The sequence below is a fragment of the Rhipicephalus microplus genome, chromosome 1, assembly GCF_043290135.1.
Source record: "Rhipicephalus microplus isolate Deutch F79 chromosome 1, USDA_Rmic, whole genome shotgun sequence".
NCBI lineage: Eukaryota > Metazoa > Arthropoda > Arachnida > Ixodida > Ixodidae > Rhipicephalus > Rhipicephalus microplus.
In genome coordinates, this window is record NC_134700.1 from 200252204 (window position 1) to 200276151 (window position 23948).

The window sequence follows — 23948 nt, forward strand, 5'->3', positions numbered from 1 at the left end:
TCATACGCGTTTTTACTTTTTTGCTGTAAAAACTTTTTAGTAATATAACTTTTTCTGCACTGCGGTTTTTTATCAACATTTTCTTAAAGTAAGAATAAATTCTTAATTTATATTTATAACAAATTACTATTAAACGAAGTTTTTTGCTACACTGAAATGCACTGACCACGAATCGAGTTACAACAAAAGACGCAAACAAACCAGCAAAACAGTGTGCTTTTCAAGCATGGCGGCTGTCGAAAAGCCAGCAGCGGTTACTCCGTGCCCGCAAGTTGGCGCAAAGGACGTAATCGAGAGTGAGTCGATCCCACTACCTCTACTCAAACATGTCCCAAGTTGAACAACTTCGTGCGCCTCGCGACTGGCAGCGGTTTACCTCGCGCGTGTCTCGTTCCCGATCGTCCAAAACACAAGAGGCACCACCAACTCTCTCGGGAAGTTGGATCGAGCTTTCGGTTGAGTTTCTTGGTTCACCTCGTAGCGATCGAAACGTGGTGTGCCCGCTGCATCGCGGCAGCGCTGGAAATCAGTTTCTCGATAGCGCTGCCTTTGGCTGCGGCGAAAGTCCGCGGGGCGCCCGTCGGATTGACAGCGAAGTGTCAGTCGCACCATCCTCCGCGTTGTGATCAGTGCATGGTGTGTTTTTCTTTCGCGTTTGCGGTGCGTTGCCGATCTTTGATGATGTCGCTCGACCGACCGTGCCTCCCACTTACGACTGCCTCTGCAACAGCTTCGCAGAATGGGAAGGAAAGCGCGAACGAAAGTCCCAGGGAGAGCCTCCTGGAGAAGCTCCGGGCCAAGGCCAAACACTACAAGCCTTGGGGGGACATGGCCAAGGCGCTCCGCATGGCTATCATGGTGAGCTGGGCTGTTTGAATGCTGCGCTTTGCGTGGTATCGCGTGGGTGAGTTGTGCAGTAGTTGTCGCTTGCCGACGAAAGTGAACGCCTAACGTTTTGTGCGTGCTTCACGAGAATGAACGGCCACAGTTAAATAGAAGAGTCTCGGAACGGGATGCGCGTTGACTTGTAGTCTTTGAAATATTGTTACGATATTGTACACATTCGACGAGCCACCTTACGGCGTGTTTGCAGGTGTTACATACTCCAGCTCTCGTTCCGAAGAGTCAATTGCCATGAACTCAGTTTTGCGTGTGCCTAAATTTGAAAAAAAAAAAAAAACAAAAAAAAACAAGATACATGTAACCTTAATGACTGCAACTTGACTAACAGCGAATGTCGATGTATTGCAACACAAACGATGTACGCCGCTTTTCTACGAAGTAAAACTCCACACTCATTCATGTCGTCTTGGCATGACTAAATATATTTACTGTTGCAAAATGCACAAGCATGTAAGTGTGCTTCCGTGCTCAAAGAACCGACATCTGCCACATGCCAGCCTACAGTTCTATCCTAGAGATGTAATTCAATGTCGTAAGTAATAAAAAGCCATTGTATTTAAAATCATGCAGCTTTTGTGGAGAGAAGCCCGGGCAAGTTAATTGCTGGGCCTGGTGACATCTGCTGTTATGTGATAAGTTTTGTGCGTCTCAAAATTTAGATGCCTAACAGAGCATTCAGGAAGGGCAGTTAGCTTCCTCCGTGGTGGCCGCAAGAGAGCTGGGACACCGCTACGCGTAGTTGGCAGTGACGTTATCGTGGCCACCATCTTAGGGCAACCAGCTGGTTGAGATGCTGCGTGAACTCTTATTCAAAGAAATAATGACATCAGATTAGTGCCGGAGACCCTCATGTGTTTTTGTGTTCCGCTCTGATGCGGCTCACAAACGGAAAAATGTGGGGAGAGCCCAAACGAAGGCAGGTACTGAACGACTATTTGTCCTTTTGTGCACTGCCACTTTCTAATAAGGTAAAAATTCGCGATTGCCGCTATCTTAGGGCCTCCAGCACAGAAAACTTGTCTGTGACATCACGTGAAAAACCATGTAACATGTTCTAGTTAACTGCTCGATTCTCTTAATTATGCAATGACGCAACTAAAGCTGCCTAAATATTCTCATTCCAGCAGATATTTCTTGAAGGGCACGATTCCTCTGCTTACGTGTGTCGCTAACACCATTCGGTGATTTGCTTGCATTGACATTCTTCAACGATGCTTCCTGCACAATTTCTTTTTTCTTAATTTTCTGTGCTATGTGTTGAATGTTGTTTGAGTGGAATTTCTCTTGACTAGATTAGATTTTCCTCAGTCAATCAGGGCATAGTGCCTTGGGTTGTTTGCTGTGAAAGAAAAAAAAAAGCTTATAAACTGGTGCTGCTTATAAAATGCTAAATAACTAAAGTCTTGTTTACTATTTGCTGCCTCAGAGTATTTCACCAATATCATGTTGTGACCTAATTGAAAGTATTCAAACTTTAAATATGACACTTAACATTTCTGGCGCCTCCATCTATGCTACAGGAAAAACATCACTTGGTGGACAGCGCCGAGCGCAGCCAGTTGCAGAAGTGCCTTGACATGATCCAGAAGTCTATCAAAGGTACTCATTGCTTCATGGTTGACTTGAAGTTGAGAAACGCCGAGCATAATCATCTGTACAACTTGTTCATCCAACGAGTGAAGATGGCACTGGCTGGCATCCTTTTGATGTCATGATACAATATGGTGTAGCTTGTATTGACATTTTAACTACTCTGAACACATTGGTAGATGTAGCTTGCCAATATTAGATGCTACCCCATATTTCAAAACTTTTTTTTTCTTTGATTTCTTGCATAGCTCTTAGACAAACTGTTGCTAAATATGCTACTTGCAACAAATACTAGTTCATCTATATGCATTTGATTCCGACTTGGGAGGATGTAAACAGTCATAAAGGCTTTATGACAACTCATTTGCTGAAAAACCATGCAGTAAATGGGTAACTGCACACCATTTTTTCCCTAATATGTTGTCCTCTTCTTTTGGCAAGAATGGCACACACACAAGCCTGGAAATTTGCTATTTTAAATTTTACTTCCTTTGTACATGTAGTAAAGCTGTTCCATTCCCAAAGAAAGCAAGAAACTGATATTTCATGCCACCATACAGAGCTAAATATGCAGTGCGAGCATTGTTTACGCACTCCATTTGAAACCCACTTCTGTCAAGCATGAAGTTGTATTGTAATGCCACATGTCTTCTACATGACAGGTGTTTAATTAACCGTACATAAGTGCTTGTGACACTTTCACTGCTTTGTTTCGTGGAGTGGACTTTACGCAGACTGGTTATGACATTTGGAGTTCTTGAGTGTCACGCGTTAGTCCATACCAGTACTAATGTCTTTCTGGTGTTGAAAGGCCCAGCTGAAAAACTTTTCTTTGAAGCTTTCTTTTTTGCATGTTACACCGTTCATTTATGATTTCCAGTGACTTCGATGCAGTCCATGATAGAGAGGCTGGACACCATCACACGACAACAAGGGTGAGTTTGGCTATGAGGACACTCTTGGGGAAGGCTATGTGCTTACGATATGGCATGTTCCAGCCTCATGTTTACAACGGGTCCTGGAGGCCAGGAGTGCTTCATTAGCTCAGACATGTTCTATGTGGAAGTCCTGCTGGAGCCCAGTGGAACTGTGAACGACGTCAAGATTTCCCACCACGGAGATCCCCTGGTGAGCAATACTGTCTGCTCTTAGCGCGAGATTGTCGGCAATATATTGCGACTACCTTCACACATGATTGCGTGTGCCAGATTATTTCTTGTGCCACATTGTATTTGCTCTTTTATTTTGAGGTCCCGGTATCTTTTTGCAATTTTTTCGTGTGTTTATGCACGGGATATCCTGTACATGACACAGAAAGCTCCAAATTTTAGCTTCAAAATAGAATGGAGCCACATGCCTGAGGCAGGCTGGACAACGTTTTGATTGATGAAGGTTGCCACTTTGTCGGTTAAATTTTTCGAGGCATTGTTAATTCAATTTGTGGGCAAATAGATTAATAATGATCTGAGTACTGTGGCTGCTTTAGTGCAGTTCTTTATTGTTCATCACTCTGAAGTAGACTTTTATTAAATGAAACATGAAAAGACTAAAAAAATATGTTCTATTTAATGGCAGTTATGTTTGCTTAGTGTTCAACAGGATTGCAGAATACAACTGTGAAACCAATCTTGGCAGAAGTGCACATACAAGTACCAGCGCTCATTACTTAGTATGAAGTGCTCATTACTTGGTATCATGTTTATATTTGATCTCCTTTCTGGTTTGAACACAACCAGCATGCACTAGTGCTGAAATTCTGTGTGCAATTAGTCTAAGTGTTATGTGTTGATTTCATGTCCATACAATAACTCATCCACTTTCTTAAATGTAATACAGTTTTTTTCCTTTTTCGTACTGGCTAGCAGCACCATCTCTCTACACTAGGTCTTTTGACTTACACATGTTTTGTTTGTTAACAAAAAATTGCAGTACCAGCATTTCTGTTGTATTGAATCAAGTCAAAGATGTTGCAATGGCGTGACTTCTGTGCAACTAAAGCGTGCGTCATCGCTTGTAGCAAGTACCTGAATGATGTGTTTCTTTCTCTCTCTCTTTCTCCTTCACAATAGAGCTGTCCCGAGCTGACGCAAGTGCTTTTGTGAGTGAAGTCACTCTTTCTTTGGCCTCTGCACTGGTTGGTATTTTTGCTAAGAGCTTTCTTTGTTTTGTGTGTGTGTGTGTTTAACCCAGGCGTGGAGACTTTGCCGAGTTTACTAAACACCTCGAAGGGCTGGCATCAATCTACCAGCTGAATGCCGACAAGTGAGTTCACTTTGTTTCAAAGAAAATTTTGACCCTGAGAGAAGTGGCTTTAAAAAAATGCAAAAGTTGCTTACCCAAAATTTTCAGGCTTGCTCCATGGAGATGCGACATTTGTGCCTCTGAATACTTAATGCACCCAAAGAAATCTTGAACCGTGAAAGGTTTATTGATTTGAACCAAGAAAGTTGAGATATTTTGGTACAATAAAGAGTGCCCAATGCCATACAAACCATAGTTAAAATGTCAAAGTTATGAAAAAGCTATTGAGTCGTTATATGGGGTGAAGCCGTATTTGTCAAGGTCAGTTAATTATGTCTCAATTGCTTTCTTGCTACAGAAAACAGAAGACCAAGGCGTACCTGGCTCTTCAGGCCTTAGAGACTGACTTGAGCATCCTGTCTCAGTTGCAAAGGTATGAAAATGCATGTGAAGATCATGCTGTATTTAGTATTTAGTTTTGTGCTGTTCCCTCTATTTTGATTTCTCACAATAGATGTAGCATTGTACTTTATTAGAAGCTTGCAGGTTCAGTCGTAGCAGCCGTAGCCACATTTCATTTCAAGAAGAAGCATGCAAAATTTTCTGCGCCATGCTTTGGATGCTCATTAAAAGACCTCAGGTGGCGAAAATTAATCTGGAGCTTGTCCATTGTGCCCATTACTGGTTGCGCAATTATGAGACTTTGAATACCACAATCTAAATTTCTTTTTCAATCTTATCTTTTATTCAAGCATTGCAACGCCATGTCAGCCTCTTTCTTTTACAACATTCCCAGGTTAACTTGATTAAGGAAGACTGTCTAGATCTGGTGTAAATTTAACCCATCTTGACTTCCGGTCATTTGTAGGAACTTGTGTTTTATGAAGCATCATTCCCATTCAGACTGATCTCTTTCTTTTCAGCTTTATGAATGAGCCAAGCAACCTTGTTCACAAGTCTCCGGTTGGCATCTTGCAGCCGCGCAAGGGAGGTTTGTGTAATAAATTTTTTTTTTAGATGCTGCCTTTGTTGCGATTGCTTTGCTTACCCTGCTGTGTTGGCCTGTTAGGAGCGCTTCAAATGAATGTTCGTCGTAAACATGCACATTCTTTTGGTGGCTCAGTCTTTTGGCTGCAAAATTCTGCAGGCCACTTTATTTTATAGGAGTGCGATACAGTTACCTGCTCTGAGATTGTTTTCAAACAACCATTCTTTTCATTTCGCCTTTTCACAACAATTTTAGCTCCCATGTGTGACCAGCCCTGCATTACTGTTGATTTTTCGTTCCTGTGTAACGGTTTACTGAAATGCTTCCATCACTACAGCAGTCCTTGAGGCTTGCTTCTTAATTGATTTCGTCAAGCTGTGTGTGACTGTAAACGAATATTGTTTGTCCCAAGCTGTGGCACCAGTAATACCTCTGACCCCCCATGTCTCTCTTCTTTCTTTCAGGGCATCCTATGAAACTCACATTCTTTATCTCGCCTTACGACTTACTCGACGTGGACAGCCAATCCTCTATTCCTCTGACAGTCGAAGGCAGGTGTTTCACTGCTACCATCGTTTGTGTTTGTTGCAGACACTGTGCGGACGGAGTAATATACACCTTGCGTAATTGTAGAGTTCGACTTTCTGTTGTGCAGTTTGCCTTACTCATGGCGGCTAGTCACTTCAAACAGCGTGTTCCAGAGCAGTTTGCTTGTCCTATGATGTGGAAAGTGTAAACTCGGCTCTCTTCGCATCATCAGGCATAATAGACAAGCTTGAGCATGTGCAACTAGATCTCCACTTCAAGCAGAACAGGTGCCACCATTAGTTTGGTGAATGTGCAGTGCAGGGAAGCGCACTTGTGGATTGTATAAAGAGTCAATAGGCATGTTGAACTCCTCATGTTCTTTCTACAAAGGGAGGAAGACATGCTTCGATTGGGGACTGCATGAGTATGTTCGAGCACGAATTTAAAGCCATCTTGTTTGGCCTGTGCAAATGTTGGAAGTCCTTTGAATTCGAATTTGCTTCAACACAAATTTCAAATTTTTGAAATTCTGAAGTTTTAAATGAACTAATAAACATAATTATCTTATAAACCACCTGAAAAGGAAGTTTCACTGCAGCGTGAGTTAGCTATGTCGTGAAGCCACCTAGTCAGGGTAAACTTTTGCGGCTGCAAAAACGACATTTTATTGTTAAGTATACATATTATGTGCATACCAGTTAATTTTGTTTTAAATTTAGGAGCATGATATATTGGTTAGGTATAGTCATTTTAAAACTGTTACATATTTTACTGGTTATAGCATGCACCCTACTTAATTCCTGTTGTTTTTGCTATTTCAATTTGCTTTAAAGTTATTTGATGCTAGCTACCATTTGTTATGAACAAGAAAGTCATTTTTGCACAAGCCTAATTTCAGGTGGGTGCTAGTAAATGTCAGTCTGAGTTTTTGTCTTCTTCGGCTTTTCCACTTGCCAAATATGCATTGATGTGTTTTGTAACTGCAGTGGATTTGTAAGGGTTGTTTTTTAGCAGGAATTGCACTCTGATATAGATGTGCATAACAAAACAAGGCATTTATTTGGTTCTACTTTTTATGTACTGTTCAAACATGTATGACAGGCATAACTAAGCATAGGTATTGATTGATTGATATGTGGGGTTCCAAAACCACCATATGATTATGAGAGACGCCGTAGTGGAGGGCTCCGGAAATTTCGACCACCTGGGTTTCTTTAACGTGCACCCAGATCTGAACACATGGGTCTACAACATTTCCGCCTCCATCGGAAATGCAGCCGCCGCAGCTGGGATTCGATCCCGCGACCTGCGGGTCAGCAGCCGAGTACCTTAGCCACTAGACCACCGCGGCGGGGCTAGCTAAGCATAGGTAAAAAAAAAATTTTAAGTACGTCTGCACAAATTGTGTATGAACTTTATATTATGATATAAAGAGAGGTTGTTGTCATGAAAGCCTGAAAATGCTTTGCTAGAAAGGAAACGTGGCAAAATGTTCTGTGGCTCCCAAAGGAATTACTTAGCCCAGTACAAGAAACGAGGCAGTCTTGACTTAACGAATGTGATCTAGCCTGGCTGCACTCTGTTCTTGTTTCTCACAGCCATCTTGGAGAAGGGTCTTGGTCATTCTGTGTCCGTCTGCATCGAGAGCTCAGGCTCACACAAGCTGCAGACCACATCACTCATCAGCGTCACCAACACTCCAGAGGGAAAAAAGTGAGCACATGCTTTTACTGTGAGAATCGGAGTGCGCTGTTGAACAGCCTTTTATTGAAACAGTTTGTGATATGACTCGTGCAGAGTACCACTATTAAATTTTGTTTGCCATGAGAACGCTGATTACCAGCAGAGGTGAAAGGAGGGGCTAGACTTTCAACTTTTAATATGGATGACCTGTTTGCAAATCATGCCATTCGGTCCACCAGACCAGCTGAACTCTCCTTGGTGTTCCTTTAACACCGATGCTTGAACCTTGCAGTCTCCCGTCGTTTGCTGCCCTGAGCAACCTGAACAGCACAATGCTGCCAGCAAGCTTCGTGCTCAAGCTGCCCAAACCCTTCCCCATGGCTGTGGCATTGGTTCGCAAGATACATGCTGTCACCTGTAAGCACTCCCTTTGCCACATGATTCGCTAAATATAAATTTCTGCAAAACTTAAAGCAACTTACAGTAATTCACAAAAAAATACAAAATTATCACAAATCTTTTTATGTTACTTTCTTTAAAAAAGCAACATTTTGGAAATGATTGCAAATGTGTAAAAGTAGTGAATATTCATACACTCGATACTTCGCTCAGTGGCACAAGTAGACCCTCAGTAAAAAGAAACCTGTTAAACAGAACTGCTGCTTAAATGTAACAACTTTCTTCAGCACGATTGGTTTCATACTTGGATTCTCCACCTTTGTTCATCTCTCAGTGATCGGAACTCCTGTTAAACAAAGAACATTTTTCTGGTCCTTTCAGGTTCCGTTTAATACGAGTCTACTAAAAGTGATAGTGCTAAGTACCTCAGACAAACATGTCTAAGCAATGCTTGCATTAGACGGCAAGCAAAAGTATGAAATATCAATTAAAAATCACTTTGCATCAAAGTTGGCAGCCCACATTTTTAAGTAAGAACTGTGACTTGAGGTACTCTGTGCAAGGTATGTTGGCATGCATTAGTAGAGGCCGTCACAGTTTTGTGCACCATGGCACACAACTTTTAAGGCTTGGTTCTAAAGTCTGCACACTAAGCTAGAAGGTGCAAGGGTTCATAGGCGCACAATAAACTATAGTTAGGTGCCCTCTTGCTCTAGTTGTGCCTCCTCACTTATGGTACGAACCAACATTTGTGTGCCCAACTTACTCTAAGAGCACTTTCAAGTGATTCCTTTCTGGTTACGAACGGTGGTAAATAATCGACTTGTCATCTTCAGCTGTGTTAAACTTGTTATGTAATAATGTGGCTCAGAATCCTTTGCATTCATTGTAACAATCCCAATAAGTAATCACGATCATGTAAATGTGCAGGACAGTCGTAGCGCATTCACATTGGCAGGAAAGCATTTTTCCCACTGTGACAACTAGTTACTGCGCAGTGATTGAGTGTGCGGACACCAGCACGACACAGCCTCTGCTCTCCCTCATCATCAACCAGGCGTCCGAAGGGAAGCTCTCCGCTTCGAGTGACCGTGGACTCAACGTGGTGAGACGAGCATCTTTGCAGAATGTGCTCCTGTAATCCTTTGTTTTTCTGCATTTGCACGCAGCGGTCGTGCCTGTAAATAAGAGTTTGCGTTCCTCTAATATGTACTTATAGAAATACTCAAGTCTTTTAGTATGCGATGAAGACATAATGTGAATGTATAACTCACACTCGGCCCCCCGCATGCTGTAGAATGCAGAACACGTTCGGTGCATTACGTCAATGAAATATGCATCCGGTGAAAACAAACCATTGCCGGGAACAGTGAAGAAAACAGTTAGTAGCTCAGCTACTTTCCTGTCATCTTCACCATTCCTGTGATTGTTTGTTTTGGCTAGAAATATATCTTTTTAAACGTGTGGCATGCTTGGCTCTCTTGCACCACGACATGGTAACCCTACAGTTTGTGTTTGTCAGCGAAAACTAGAGGTAGAAAGTCTATTATGCCTATACAGGTCTGGAAAGTGGGCCATAAAAGGATATTTCGGGGCAAAAGAAGCCAGAGAAGTGGCCGGTTGCAAATCCCGCCCACTGCCAACGACCGCCATTTTGTTAAGACGTGCGTTAAGTCGTGAACTTGTGGGAGCAGAGCGTTGTACCAAAGTTTCTGTCTTTGCAAATTGTTAAGTTCAGTGACAAGCTGAAGAAAACTATAATATCTTAATTTGACGTTCAAAAAAACAGTAAGAGTACCGTTTTTTCGAAAATTGGGTGTCATGGAAAACTAGGTATCTGCGTAGGTGAAGCTGGCGACATTTTTTTGCGAAATAACCCTTTCGGCTTGCAGACACTGCCCGATCAGCAGCACTGTTACTACCTGTTGTCGGGCAGTCCGGAACTTCCAGGAGTCATGGTGTCTGGAGTGCCCTTCACACATCCCACGCATGTGCCACAGATCTTGGTGTTCCTGCGGCAGCAGCTGCTGTTCAACACCTTGGTGGCCAGCTGTGTGCGACCCTCTAGCCGACAGAGTTAGTATTGTGCTAATAGCCAATATTTATATCTTCATTTTATTTACGCTGCTTCCCTTTTATTCATCATAAAAAAAGCTAGTGGATAAGACCTTTGTCGATGTTCTACTGCAGGAGACTGTTGAATTGAACCAAGGTTACTATAACCTGGATTGCAGTTAATCTGTCGAAAGTGTGTGACACATCAATACACACATTAAGCCATCTGTTCCAGGAATTCTCAACATTTCTCCATTGAGAACAATATGGGCTTGGGCTTGCCTCTGTAACCTTTGCATTTTAGACATTTATTCTGTAGTGTGTATTAGGAGCATGACTTTAATGAACATTAAATTTTCCTCAGTTAGTGTACAGCAAATGTATAATTGCTCATGAACATTTCTTCAAAGGTGATATGGCAGTTTCCCAAAACCAAGGTGCTATGTATTTGGTCACGGGACCAAATACATATAGCACCTTTAGTTTCGGGAAACTGCCAACTTTGCCAGTGTTTGGACTTACATTGCGATTTGTCTTTGCAAAACTCTGCCATAATGGGAAATTCAGTGTCTAGTTTTTATATAGCACCTGTTTTTATTTTATTTTTTTGCACGTCTTTTCATATGTTCCGACTTGGGCTTTAAATGCCACCACCAATCTAGGAGTGCTGTTTCTTTTGCGTTTTCGTACATGTAATGAAGATAGTGGACATGCGGCTTGACCAAGTGGGGAGAGAGAAACTACGACAAGCGATCGCTAATAGTAAAATTGATGTCCAGATGTCGCAACTTCTGCCTTTAATACACCAGATCGCTCAAGCGCGAATGCGCTGCCACTTACTGGTCGCTACCAGATCACCGGAACAAGCGTCTGCGGGAAACAGACCCGGTATGACTTTTCGTCTTCCAGATAAAATCAGCCAAAGACATGCTAATATACTGCACCGGATTCGCCTGGGTGTCGCCTTCACTCGCCACTACACCCACCTAATCGGCCATGCGGACAGCCCGAATTGTGAGCGCTGCCAAGTGCGCGAAACTTTAGCTCACATATTTTGTGACTGTGCATTATACGTGGCGCAAATAAAAATGCTAACTGCAACGTTGGCAAGCATCGGGCGAACGCCATTGAGTGAAAGCCACATATTGTCAGCAATGAACAACCAAACAGTGTCAAAAACTGCTACAAAGGCTGTTTTAGATTTTATAAAAAGCACTGGACTAGATACTAGACTGTAGGGTACTATGCTAAGTGACTACTGTACATACGCACCACTTCTTCTTGTCCCCGTCATCACCCTTCATCCCTCTTTCCTTCCCCCTTCCCTTATCCCCTGTGTAGAGTAGCAGGCTAGAGCGAACTAGCTCAGGCCAACCTCTCTGCCTTCTAATAAATTCTCACACACACTTTAATACACCCTCGTTTGAATTGGTGGAGGCGCCTGGGTACACATGGTCATCATCCTGGAACTGCTCAAACTGTGCACCATACTGCCATGGCCTGTCACGATGGCCGATTTGGGACCATCTCAGGGCGCTCTTGATGTCGCACCAACGCCTGTTTTATGCCCTGACACGCTCCGGCAGCGTCATCCTCCCATATATTCACTAGCGCAGATGAGCACGACGTGGAAGACTGGCTTGCCGAGTATGAGCTGGTGACTGCTTGCAATAAGTGGGACGCCAGCGACAAGCTGACAAACCTATACTTCTACTTGACCGTCGTAGCGAAACTCTGGTACAAGAATCACCAGACCGATTGCACTACCTGGTGAGATTCCACGACAGCGTTCATGGAGTTCTTTAGACGCCCTGCTGTATGCCGGCTTCGAGTGAACAACGCTTCTGCGGCAGAGTCAAAAGACAGGGTGAAACATTCGTGAGCTAAATTGAGGATGTGCTCTCTCTTTGCAAGCTCGTCAACTCATCCCTGGACGAAGCAGGCAAGATCAAGCTCATCTTGAAAGGCAGTGATGACGATGCATTCCAGGTACTTGCTGTGAAAAATTCTCATACGGTCGCAGACGTCATCCATCTCTGCCAGAGTTACGATGACCTAGCTGCGCAGGCAGCGCCATTTCACACGTGGCGTTGCTCAAGACATCGCAAATCTTTAATCTCTGGGCTTACACCGTGATAGCGCCGATCATATGGCTTTGCTTCCACAGATAAAGCAGTTCATTCGTGAGGAAGTCGCACGGCAACTCTATAGACTATCCCCCGCAGGGGCGCCTGCGCAAGTAGGCGTTTGGTGTGTAGCGACACCACGGACCCGAGCTAACGGGGGAGTTTCTACTCCCTCCCACGCCTAGCCGTGCTTGGCTTTGCCGTGTCCGGGGAAAAGGGGATCCTGGGGGTTGAGCCGACGCTGGGTGATTGGACCGTTAAGGCCCCCCGGCAGAGGCAACACACCCCTTTGGCCCCGGCTTCACGTAGACGGCACCCCTGGGCTGACCCACCCAGGGGAAATCGGCAGTCGCCTTTTCCTATCTCTCTCTCCCTACATCTTCGTCTTTATCTCTTACTATTTATCTGTCCTGTCTTCTACTCTCTTCCGTTTACTTTCGATATTCGTGGCGGCAAGGGTTAACCTTGTGTAGGTATCCCACCTTGGATAATTACATTGGGTTATAGTGACAGCGTACGGCTGGCGTCGGGAGGGCTTGTTTCAACAAGTCCGACCGCGTCCCCTTGTTGGGCTCCGTGGTGGGTGGTCGCCGCTGTTACCGAACACATTTATACTTGTATGGCTTTACAAGCATCCGCCGACCTTGATCGGTCTCGCAAGAGAGGCCGCACCGAAGCAAGTTATCACGTCTCGAAAGAAACTAAAGTTACTTTTGCGATGTACCACATTATCCACAGTGACAGCACACCTCTAAGAAAATTATCCCCATTTTTGGTGGCCAAGTGCCTAAAAGAAAAAATAGGACCCACATACAAAGCATCTAAAATGTCAAGCGGTGACCTCCTTTTGGAGCTAACCGAAAAAGACCAAGTGCCTAAGCTATCCCAACTAACCAGCATTGGAGAAACAGCTGTCACCGGTTCGGTCCATCGCTCTCTAAACACCAGCAGGGGAGTAATCTCTGAGGAAGACTTCTTAGGCCTTAGTGACGAAGAGCTCCTCGAAGGTTTCCAAGACCAAAACGTCATCAAAGTCCAAAGAATTGTAATCCGTCGCAATAATCAGGAAGTGCCCACCAAACACGTAGTACTAACCTTTGGAACATGTGAAATGCCCACCTCTCTTAAGGCTGGGTACTTAAAAATAAATGTCAGACCCTACATTCCCAACCCCAGACGCTGTTTCAAATGTCAGAGATTCGGACACGCCTCGCACTCTTGCAGAGGCAAAGAAACATGCGCAAAATGCAGCGCAAACGACCACAAATCAGAAAACTGCTCATCCTCACCCCACTGTGTTAACTGTGACGGGGAACACCCAGCGTATTCCCGGTCATGCCCATGTTGGAAAAAAGAAAAAGAAGTGATCGCTCTGACCATCAAAGAAAAAATATCATTCAGCGAAGCGCGAACACTGCTATCATGCCTTTTCTACAGAAGTTACGCCGATGTGACGCAGTCGGGGGCAGCGTCACAAAGGCCTCAGGAGTCGACCGCTACCACACCCAGTGGTTCTATGGTGACTCAAACCGCCCTCGTAAAAGAAGCAGCGCCAGCTGCTCCATGCACATCAAAAGGCCCGCAGACTCCGGTCTCCCTGGGCCCTAAACTCAATAGAGTGCCAAGGCCTGAGATCCGTTTCTCAGCGCCTCACTCTCGATCGTCCAGCGCCTCAGACAAGGCAATGGAGATCGACCACAAAACTCCGGTGTCATCGACACTGAAGGACAAGCGCTCTCTCGAGCGTACCAAACAGGACAAGGACAAAGTCCCAGTAACCACAATAAGTAAGCGATAACCGTAATGGTTATCGTATTTCTCTCTATTTCTACTTCTTAATATTCTCACCTATCATCTTTTATACCGATCGATCCCCAGAAGTATATTTACTTAACTTTATTCTGCCATGGCTTTTATCGTACATTGGAACTGTAGAGGCTTAATTCATAACTTAGGTGACATAAAGGACATCATTAACAAATTCTCACCAGTAGCCTTTTGCCTCCAAGAGACAAATCTTGGTGCAAAACAAAGCCATTTGCTAAAAGGCTTCAAAGTTGCCCGAAAGGACCGCGAACATTGCAACCGTCTTTCAGGAGGAGTAGCCATAGTGGTGCAGGGTAGCACTCCTACGCGAGATGTCCAAATAAACACATCTTTCGAGGCCGTAGCCGTCACCATCCTATCATACAAAACCATCACCTTCTGCTCACTGTATATCCCACCTCACACCCTTTTCACCACCAAAAACCTAGAAAATCTAGTGGAACAGCTGCCAAAACCATTTATCTTAGTTGGGGATTTCAATGCTCATTCAACCCTTTGGGGTAGCGACAAAACTGACGCAAGAGGGCAAGCCGTGGAAGATTTCATTTTATCAAATGACATCTGCCTTCTTAATTCCGGTGCTTTTACCTACTTTTCACCAACCTCGCGCACTTTTAGTTGCTTAGATCTCGCCATGTGTTCATCGTGTATTTTTAATGATTTTAAATGGGACGTCGTCAACACGTCTTATGGTAGTGATCATCAACCCGGCATCATAAAACTCATACCATCTTACCCAACTCTAACAAGCAGGCCACGCCGGTGGAAACTACAGCTCGCGAATTGGCCAGTTTTCACAGAAAACGCTAAGCTCGATGAAGTTTTCTCATCGGAGCTTTCTGTTGAGGAACTAAATGAAGAGTTCGTCAAAGTTTTAATCTTAGCAGCAGAAAAAGCAATACCGCAATCATCCGGCATCGTACGCAAGAAATTCAACCCTTGGTGGACAAACGAGTGTACTGATGCCAAAAAACTACAAAATAAGGCCTGGGGAATTCTACGAAGATACCCTACCTACGCCAACCTCATCAACTTCAAACAGGCAAAAGCCAGAGCCCGATTTATTCGAAGACAGGCAGAAAAGGATTCATGGCAAAAATACATATCATCAATTAACAGTTCAGTCACATCTAAACACATCTGGGACCAGGTGAGGAAGTTCAAGGGAGAGTACTCCTCCTACACAATACCACTGCTTACAAGTCCAGACACACAATCAACACTAGAAGACCAGGCCAACCTATTAGGAGAACACTTTTATAAAGTATCATGCTCAGCAAATTACACCAATTCATTCATGAAATATAAAGAAAATGCAGAAAGACAAAGATTGCCTACTAGCAGTACCTCAAATGAAAGTTATAACCTTCCGCTTACGCTGCACGAATTGAACAGGGTACTTTCTGCCGGTAAAAAAACGGCAACAGGGTCTGACCAGATACACTACGCAATGTTGGCACACCTATCCCAAGCATCCGCGAAGGCACTTCTCCAATTCTTTAACAAAATATGGTACTCTGGCATAATGCCTGAAGATTGGAAAAAAGCCATAGTCATACCATTCCTAAAACCTGGTAAACCCCCAACAACCCCAAGTAGCTATAGACCCATTGCATTAACAAGTTGCCTTGCAAAAACTTACGAAAGCATCATAAATATTAGACTTACCTTCACTCTGCAATCGGAGCACCTAATAGATGCACACCAGTGCGGATACAAAAAGGGCTGTTCCACCACTGATCACATTGTTAGGCTGGAACAAGAAATACGACAAGCATTTCTACACAAACAGTTCTGTCTCTCGGTCTTCTTTGACTTAGAGAAAGCATATGACACAACTTGGAGATACGGAATTCTCAGAGATCTAGCTAACTTAGGGATTCACGGAAGAATGCTGAACTGCTTACACGATTTTTTATCGAATAGAACTTTTCAAGTACGGTTGGGTACGGTACTGTCACGAATATTTGTCCAAGAAAATGGTGTACCACAGGGCTGCGTTTTGAGCACCAGCCTGTTTATAGTGAAAATGAACTCCATCAACAGGGCTATACCCCGTACAGTCATGCACTCCATCTATGTTAATGATCTGCAAATTGCATGCCGAGCCTCCAGCCTATCGTCCTGCGAAAGGCAACTCCAAATTACAATAAATCGGCTTACAAAATGTGCCGACCAAAATGGTTTCCGCTTTTCAGCCCAAAAAACCACAGCTGTTCTCTTTACGCAAAAGAGAGGATTGTTCCCCGAACCCGCGCTCAAACTATACAACATCAACATGCCGGTAAAACAAGAACACAAATTTCTAGGAATCACATTCGACCGAAAACTAAACTTTCTGCCACACATAAATGCACTGAAAACTAAAGCAAACAGAGCACTCAATGTGCTGAAAGTATTCTCCCATAAACACTGGGGTTCCGATCGACTCTGCCTTATACGTATTTACCGATCTCTTGTACGCAGCATTTTAGACTACGTACGGATGCATAGTCTACGACTCGGCGCGAAACTCATACGTCCGCCGTCTTGACCCTATACACAACCTCGGTCTCCGTCTGTCAAGTGGTGCTTACAGAACATCACCTGTGCAAAGTCTATACGTAGAATGCAATGAGCCCCCTCTATGTGATCGAAGAGCATTACTAACCTTGTCATATGTTTTAAGAATAAGGTCGTCACCTGAACACATCTGCTATGAAATTGCCGCAAAATGTGACTCGCGCTCACACTACCTCAACAAATCGAACCTAATCAAACCACTTGTCCTACGTTTCGAGGAATACTGCCGCTTTTATACCATCCCTGATGGATCACTAGATGTCGCTATTAAACCACCAAGACTGCCGCCATGGTTTGACCTGTCACAGCTATGCGATTTTTCACTAAGCCGTTTCAACAAAAAAAGCACCCCACCAGAACACATAATCCAAGAATTTTATACACTTCAGCACGAATATAGGGATTACGAAGAATTTTACACAGATGGCTCAAAAACGGAGGACCACGTGGGTATTGGGATTGTGACGACGAAAAGCGCAATTTCTGTGAAAGTACCTCGTAGCTTTTCTATTTTTTCAGCTGAAGCTTATGCCTTGAGTGAAGCAGTTCGAAAAATCATCGCTGAAAAATACAAGAAAGCAATCATATACACCGACTCACTAAGCACACTAAAAGCACTACATATAAAATCCGAATGTGAGCCTATAGTAGGCGACATTCTAAACATGGTATACTTAAACAGCCAGGCAACCTGCATCCGTTTCTGCTGGGTCCCAAGTCATGTTGGGATACCCGGAAACGAAAAAGCAAATAAGTATGCTTCCCAGGCAGCCCATAAAACAGTAACAAAAGTAAAAATTCCCTTTAAAGACACCCAGAGAACAATTCGCCTGGCCCTACTAGCAAAATGGCAAAAGCAATGGGACACCTGCACGAACAATAAGCTCCACCTGGTGAAACCCACACTCGGGGAATGGAAGACCTGCCGTCACCAGCAACGGTTTATTGAAGTTGTATTATGCCGACTTCGCATTGGACACACACACTTGACACACAACTTCTTACTCGCAAAGGAAGAACAACCAACGTGTGAGAAATGCCAAGAAGCGTTAACACTTATGCACATCCTAATCACATGTCCTACCATTGAAACACAGAGACAAAAACATTTCAGCCAGCTATACAAACAACACGTACCTTTACACCCTGCTTTGTTCCTAGGAGATGATCCTCTAGTACCTCTGCCTGACTTGCTAAACTTTCTGAAAGAATGTAACCTGTTAAATAAGCTTTAAAATCTCATCTTTTCAGTGTCCATTCCTGAAAGTCTTGTGTCTGGCGCAGCATAGCCTTAGCTGCTTTTGCGCCATAAAAAACCAAATTAACCTAACCATCTATAGACTATCATCACTTCCAGATCAGAGCCTATGGGATCCTCGACGCCTTCTCTTCACCAATTCATCGAGATGCAAGTTGCCGAAGCATTGTCCTCTAGTTCAACCCGATTGCCTGTTGCCGCTCCACTCACCCACGCTGCCATTGCTGCTCGAGCGTGTGCTCCACAGCCCCCTGCAGCCCATTAAGCTACTGGCAGAGTTTACATGTCTCAGCCACTACTGACACGTCTGCCTTCAGTTCCTTATTCAGCCAACGAATGTGTCCAGTTGTCACAACTTGTGCCTCGTTTGATATAAATCAAAAGTATTCGCAAAAGCTCAGCCACCAATCTTTTCACACCTTTCAGTACTCACCTTACTGTTGCACATAACCCTAATGACATGTGCATGACTTGTTCCTGCAAACGTGGTTAGCACTCAAGCTCCTTGTAACGGTTTGTCTTTGTTCCCTGCTCCACTGTTCCTGCAGATGCCGAGATGTCGCACATGTTCGAGGTGAACACCACATCTATATCAAACATAAGCATCTCCTTCGAGCACCCGCTAGATGAATCTCTGGCCACAGGTATGAGTTTTCACTGCAGATTTGCCAATAGGTTGCTGTTTGTGGCTTATATGCTGCCTCTTTCTCCTTGCAGTTGACCTTAACCTTAGTGAGATCACCAGTGTCAAGTGTCGTATCTATACTCTCAACAGCGACATCAGTATCTGCACCGATGAGTATGCCAGCAAAGTTATGCAGCGGTGAGTTCGTTTACTAGTGGTATGTATCTGCATTTTGCACAAGAAAAAAAGAAGTGAAATTGTTTCTCAAACTGTTTGTCATGTATAAAAGGTAAAGCTAAGCTGCAGATATTATGCTGTAGGCATCAGAGTGGCAGTCCAGGCAATATAGGACCTTGCTGTGTACATACCAGCAGGGGTGTAGCTGGGGTTTTATTATAAGGGTTTGTATGTGCATGTGCACTTTTGTATATGTGCGTGTACTATACAAAATGTAGATGACTTAAGCTTTTCTAAGGGGGCAGAGGTTCTTTACAGCCCCTCCCTTCACACACACGTGCACACACACACACTCTCTCTCTTCCTGAGGCCTGCTTATGAATATACTATAGTATAGTAGAAAAATACTTTTTCCTCTTCCTTCAGCTATACAAAAAAGAGATAGAAATAGTTGTGTTCAGTGTAGCAGTACAGTAGTCCTGTGACACACTGTAAGCTAGCTTTCCTCTAGAAATATCATGCACATTTGTTATCCAACCAAATATCCTAGTAATGCGGTGGTGTTGGAGCAATGACTGGATTCATGTACTCCCAGCAGTCGTGTTGCAGTGAGCTTTGTGAGCACTGGCTCATGGGCAGCAGCCATTTTTGTGAGTCTGGTTTCAATAATATTTTTCATGCAACATGCTTGATTCATTCATTGCACTTACAAGTTGAGAAGCTCTGCACATGACTGCCTTTAGAGCAATTTTTTACCTTATGCAGGTGCCTCTCCATCCCAGTAACTATGCGAGCAGTAATCCGAAAGGCACAAGGTCAGCGAGCACGGATGTCCAGCCAAGGGGACTCGTACTGCAATGCACTGAACAGCAGTGGAAACACATATCTGACAGGTCTGCCTGGTTATGGCCCCAACCCTGCAACTGGCTCATTCGGTGACTTTACACCTGCCGGCAAAGCTGATGGCTATCGGGAATCTGAAGAGGAGCCCGGCACACTCGGTTCGCTCCTGGGAGGACCACTACCCTCGCAGAGCCCCAACATGATGTTGATGAGCATGCTGAGCGACGTGCCCTCGGCAAGCAACTCGCCCGCTGCTCCAGGGTTTCCTTTTTTAGGCCAGGCCAAGCCTCGGAACAAACGCAAGAGAAAAGCAACGACTTCATCAGATGGCCGCAGCCCCAAACGCAGAGAAGATGATGGCGGTGGGACAGATCCTGAGGAGGAGCCTTTTTTAGAGTCTGAAGCGGGGCAGAACAAGGCGGCGCTTCTGAACCCCGCTGAGCCGGCTGGCGCCACCGCGGAACTTGCCACTGACGACACCGCCAGCTTCCTTCGGGGTGCAGGGGGCGCACTCTTTCCCGAAGAAGGCGCAGATCCGGGTGAGACAAACAGGCCTCCGGGCCGGAAGGTCAAGCGTGTTCGCAGTGAGGAGGCCCGGGAAGACATCAAGCTCGAGAGGGAGGGCTCTCGGTCCCAGGACAGTGGTCCAAAAAACTTGCTTCCCGGTGGGGACTCCGATAAGCTGTCCCGCTCGGCGTCACCACCGGTCAGCTTCAAAATCGAAAAATCAGGGGACAGTCTAAAGATTTCCAAGACCGAAAGCAAGTCAGGGTCGAAGCCTCGTGATTCATCAGAGCTACGGAAGAAGATGGATAACAAGAAGGAGCGCAAGAGAAAAAGAGCTGAGAGTGTTGACTCCGGATGCCGTCAGCCAGCCGTGGCTGCTTCTCCAGAGCCACTAGAACTCTCCCAGCAAGCTTTTAACTTAACAACAAAGCCTCATGGCTCAGTGAGCCCTTCAACGTCTCGCCCTCCTCTGAAAAAGTCTGCCAGTTCACTTGTTAGCAATGGAAAGAAACTTGCTAAACCACTCCAGCCTGCACCTTCAAGTGGTATAAAGAGCAGCACAGAGACTGATAACCGACCCACCATGAAGTCCCCCCAGAAGAGCAGCCCCAGTAAGCCAGTGTCTTCTGTGTCAGGCAGCTCTTACGTACCCAGTAGCAGCCCTGTGACAAAGCAGCCTCCATCATCGCCAACAGGGACATTGAAGTTGAAGCACCTCAATTTGCCTTCATCAACAACAATTACACCAGTTGTGGCTAAACCTTCTTTACCATCACCAACGTCTACTGCACCTCCCAGTATTACAATAGTGCCTACTACATCTGTAGCCAGTGGCTCTAACAACTTAAACAAACCACCTAAGTCACGAAAGGGTTGTTTAAATGCAGTTATTGCCAAGCTAACCAATACAGTGGCTTCGCCACTCGTTGGGCCACCAGTTCCTGAACTTGCAGGTAGCAGGCCAGACATAACCTTAAAATCATGTGAGAAGAGAGACAGCCCAACACTGGGCAAAGAAGTCAAAGAAGGAAGGACACCATCAGCCGAAGGTAGCGCTGTAAAGGAAGGTTCAGGTATCAAGCTCACAGTCACCAAAACATCTGGAATTTATAAGTGCTCCTCAGGAAAGGCCAAAATGGGGGCCTCATCGTCCAAAGGAAGCCTCTCAAGCGGGCCAAAAGTCAAAAGCTCACAGAAGTTGATTGGCTTGCCTGTAGGGGTACCAGCCAAGAAACTTCCTACCAAGAGCCCTGCAAAGCTTAGTCCAAGCCAGGGGTTCAACCCATGCGACAGTGCCATGCCTAGTGCACTTCCAACACTGGTGCCACGTGTAGCCCATAACAATGCAGGCTCTCTGAAAAACTCGCCTAAACTTGCAGCAATGAGCAAGGCAGGCATACGTCCGGAGAAAAAACCCAGTGATACCACAAAACCCATTGTTGAGAAGGAAGCCACCAATTTGATGCCACCGCCTCTGCATTCTAGAACTGGACCCAAGAGCGTGGAAGGTGGCCAGCCTCTGTCTGACGAAGCTGCCCTGAGAATGCTTCTCGCCCCTGGGGAAAGTCCAGATGATGACCAGTGGCGTGCACTGAAAGGGAATGCAGGTAGCGAAGACCACCTGGCACCTAAAGTCGAAAATGGACCAGAAGTTGGACCTGTGGCCTTAACAGTGCCACGGGTCACTTCTGAAGTTCGTACCTCTGAGGATAAGGGACCCACTACGGCCCCGCCACTTCCTGTTTCCTTAACCAAGTCAGCATCCGCGGCTGCTGCCCCTACCGGTGATGATGACAGCAGCCCTGAGGATGGCCTTGTCATTGATTTTGCTATGGACAGCAAGAAGGTGGTGCCCCCTGTATGTCACAGCCCCCCACGGCCGCTAGAGCCTGTGGTGGCCCCCGAGCTGCCAGCGAGGGCGTCCCCAGCGCTCAGTCTCAGTGCCAAGTCGCCATACTTTGTGCCGTCCCCATCACTTAAATCTCCACAGGCAGGGAGCCCACCCTCCAACCATTCAGTGTCAAGCTCACTTTCGAGACCCTCACCGTGTGTCATTGACGACGACCTCATGGACGAAGCAATCGTGGGGCTTGGAAAGTGATGCATCCCGCTGCCATGTGTGTTTGCGTATTGAACGCTTGTGAGGTAGCCGTGCTCCAGGACAGTGCTGAGGAGTTAACATGTGCTGTTGTGCAGCCAGTTGCTGTCACAAACTCGTGCAGTGTTACTCATAGCCACTGCAAGTGGAGCAGCTAACCCAAAGCACCTTCAGCAGCACAGTTGGGACATATTTGACTGCCATGTAGATACTGTACATAACTTTTTAAGAGGTAATGTACATTAAGTGTTTATGTAACCATCGTGATTTTAGTTTACCTCAGCCCAAGACAGTGTTGGACAGTTCATGTGGATGCAAATACACGCATACTACATGAGGCGACAAAAATGCTTATGTCCTCTTATTATTAGAGTTACTGTCATCTTTGTTGACTTGCAGTCTAGACAGTTGCCTATCTTGGAGAATGACAGAAAAGTTTTGTTCACAAATCCAGCTGAAAGTGGCAGACAGCCAGGTAGCATCACTTTTTGTCATCAATATTTATTGTGGAATCATTGCATTTCACCTTATGGCGCAAGTGCTCAGTCTTCAAGAGTTTATATACCTTAAGTGTATTATATGGCATGCTTGCATCGGCACTTGTTGCTAACACCACCAATCTGAACCTAGCAGCACCTTTCTGGTTTACACATCTATCATTTGATTGGGCTGTTATTCCTATGCCAATAAGAGCACACCTTAAAATGGAGCATGAAATGGTTCAGGCAATGCCTGTAGATGTGTTCATTGTCAAGCGGGCTGATGTGACAAGTTTGACAGACAAATAGAAGGCAGATCACCAGATGTCATATAGCTTGTCTGTTCCCTGTGGCTTCGATTGGTTACATTAACCCGATTTACGTTATTTTTCTGTAGCATTGGGTTTCATGAGGGCTCTTCCTTTTTCTCCCCATTTATGATGCACAAGCTCAATGGAGGTATCCATTGAAATAGATATTGCTGTGGTTGCAGTTCTCTTTTGTGCTTTTGTCGCTATACAGGTTAAAAATGAGAGGCATTTCAAAGGTGAATGTAACTTAATGCATAGTATTTGCACTAGCATAAGAAATTTGTTTTTTTTATTTTCCTCTTAGTTCATACTTACGGAACTATTTTATTACTGGCTGAAGACCCAAAGTATAACCACAAAGCTCTAAAGCACCTTCAGAAACCACTGACTGAATTGTGTCCTATGATATGTCTCGCCAGATTGAAGGACTCTGGTCTCGCTTAGTCCTTTCTTCCACACTACAAAGAAAACCTGTGAAAAGTGAAAAAAAAAAAGCCATGTGACATCGTTAGCACACTGCTATCGTGCCACACTCAAGCGTGCAATGGGTGAACCAGGTCACCTGCAACGTTTTATGGGCAGTTTATTGCCACAGCAGCACACGGCCAGCAGCATGATATTGTGCCATCATCTGACAAGAGCTGCGTGACGGCTCTGTTGCTTACCCGTGACAACAGTCATGTTGCAGCTGGCCACGTTCGCTGATTGCACGCTTAATTAAGGTGGGCACGATAGAATTGGATAAGCA

At 44.9% G+C, this 23948-nt stretch overlaps 1 protein-coding gene across 1 annotated transcript; it reads left to right on the top strand.

Moving 5' to 3' along the window:
- The first annotated feature begins 193 nt into the window (after positions 1 to 193).
- On the top strand, positions 194 to 22609 carry MED1 (Mediator complex subunit 1). Its single transcript, XM_037412564.2, has 17 exons — positions 194 to 296; positions 731 to 858; positions 2424 to 2502; positions 3374 to 3428; positions 3492 to 3621; positions 4563 to 4591; positions 4684 to 4755; positions 5093 to 5167; positions 5658 to 5725; positions 6187 to 6273; positions 7849 to 7963; positions 8226 to 8350; positions 9331 to 9437; positions 10225 to 10408; positions 18709 to 18804; positions 18878 to 18983; positions 19728 to 22609. The coding sequence occupies exons 1-17, from the start codon at positions 227 to 229 to the stop codon at positions 22411 to 22413; spliced, it is 4212 nt and encodes a 1403-aa protein (XP_037268461.2). The 5' UTR covers positions 194 to 226; the 3' UTR covers positions 22414 to 22609.
- Positions 22610 to 23948: the final 1339 nt, after the last annotated feature.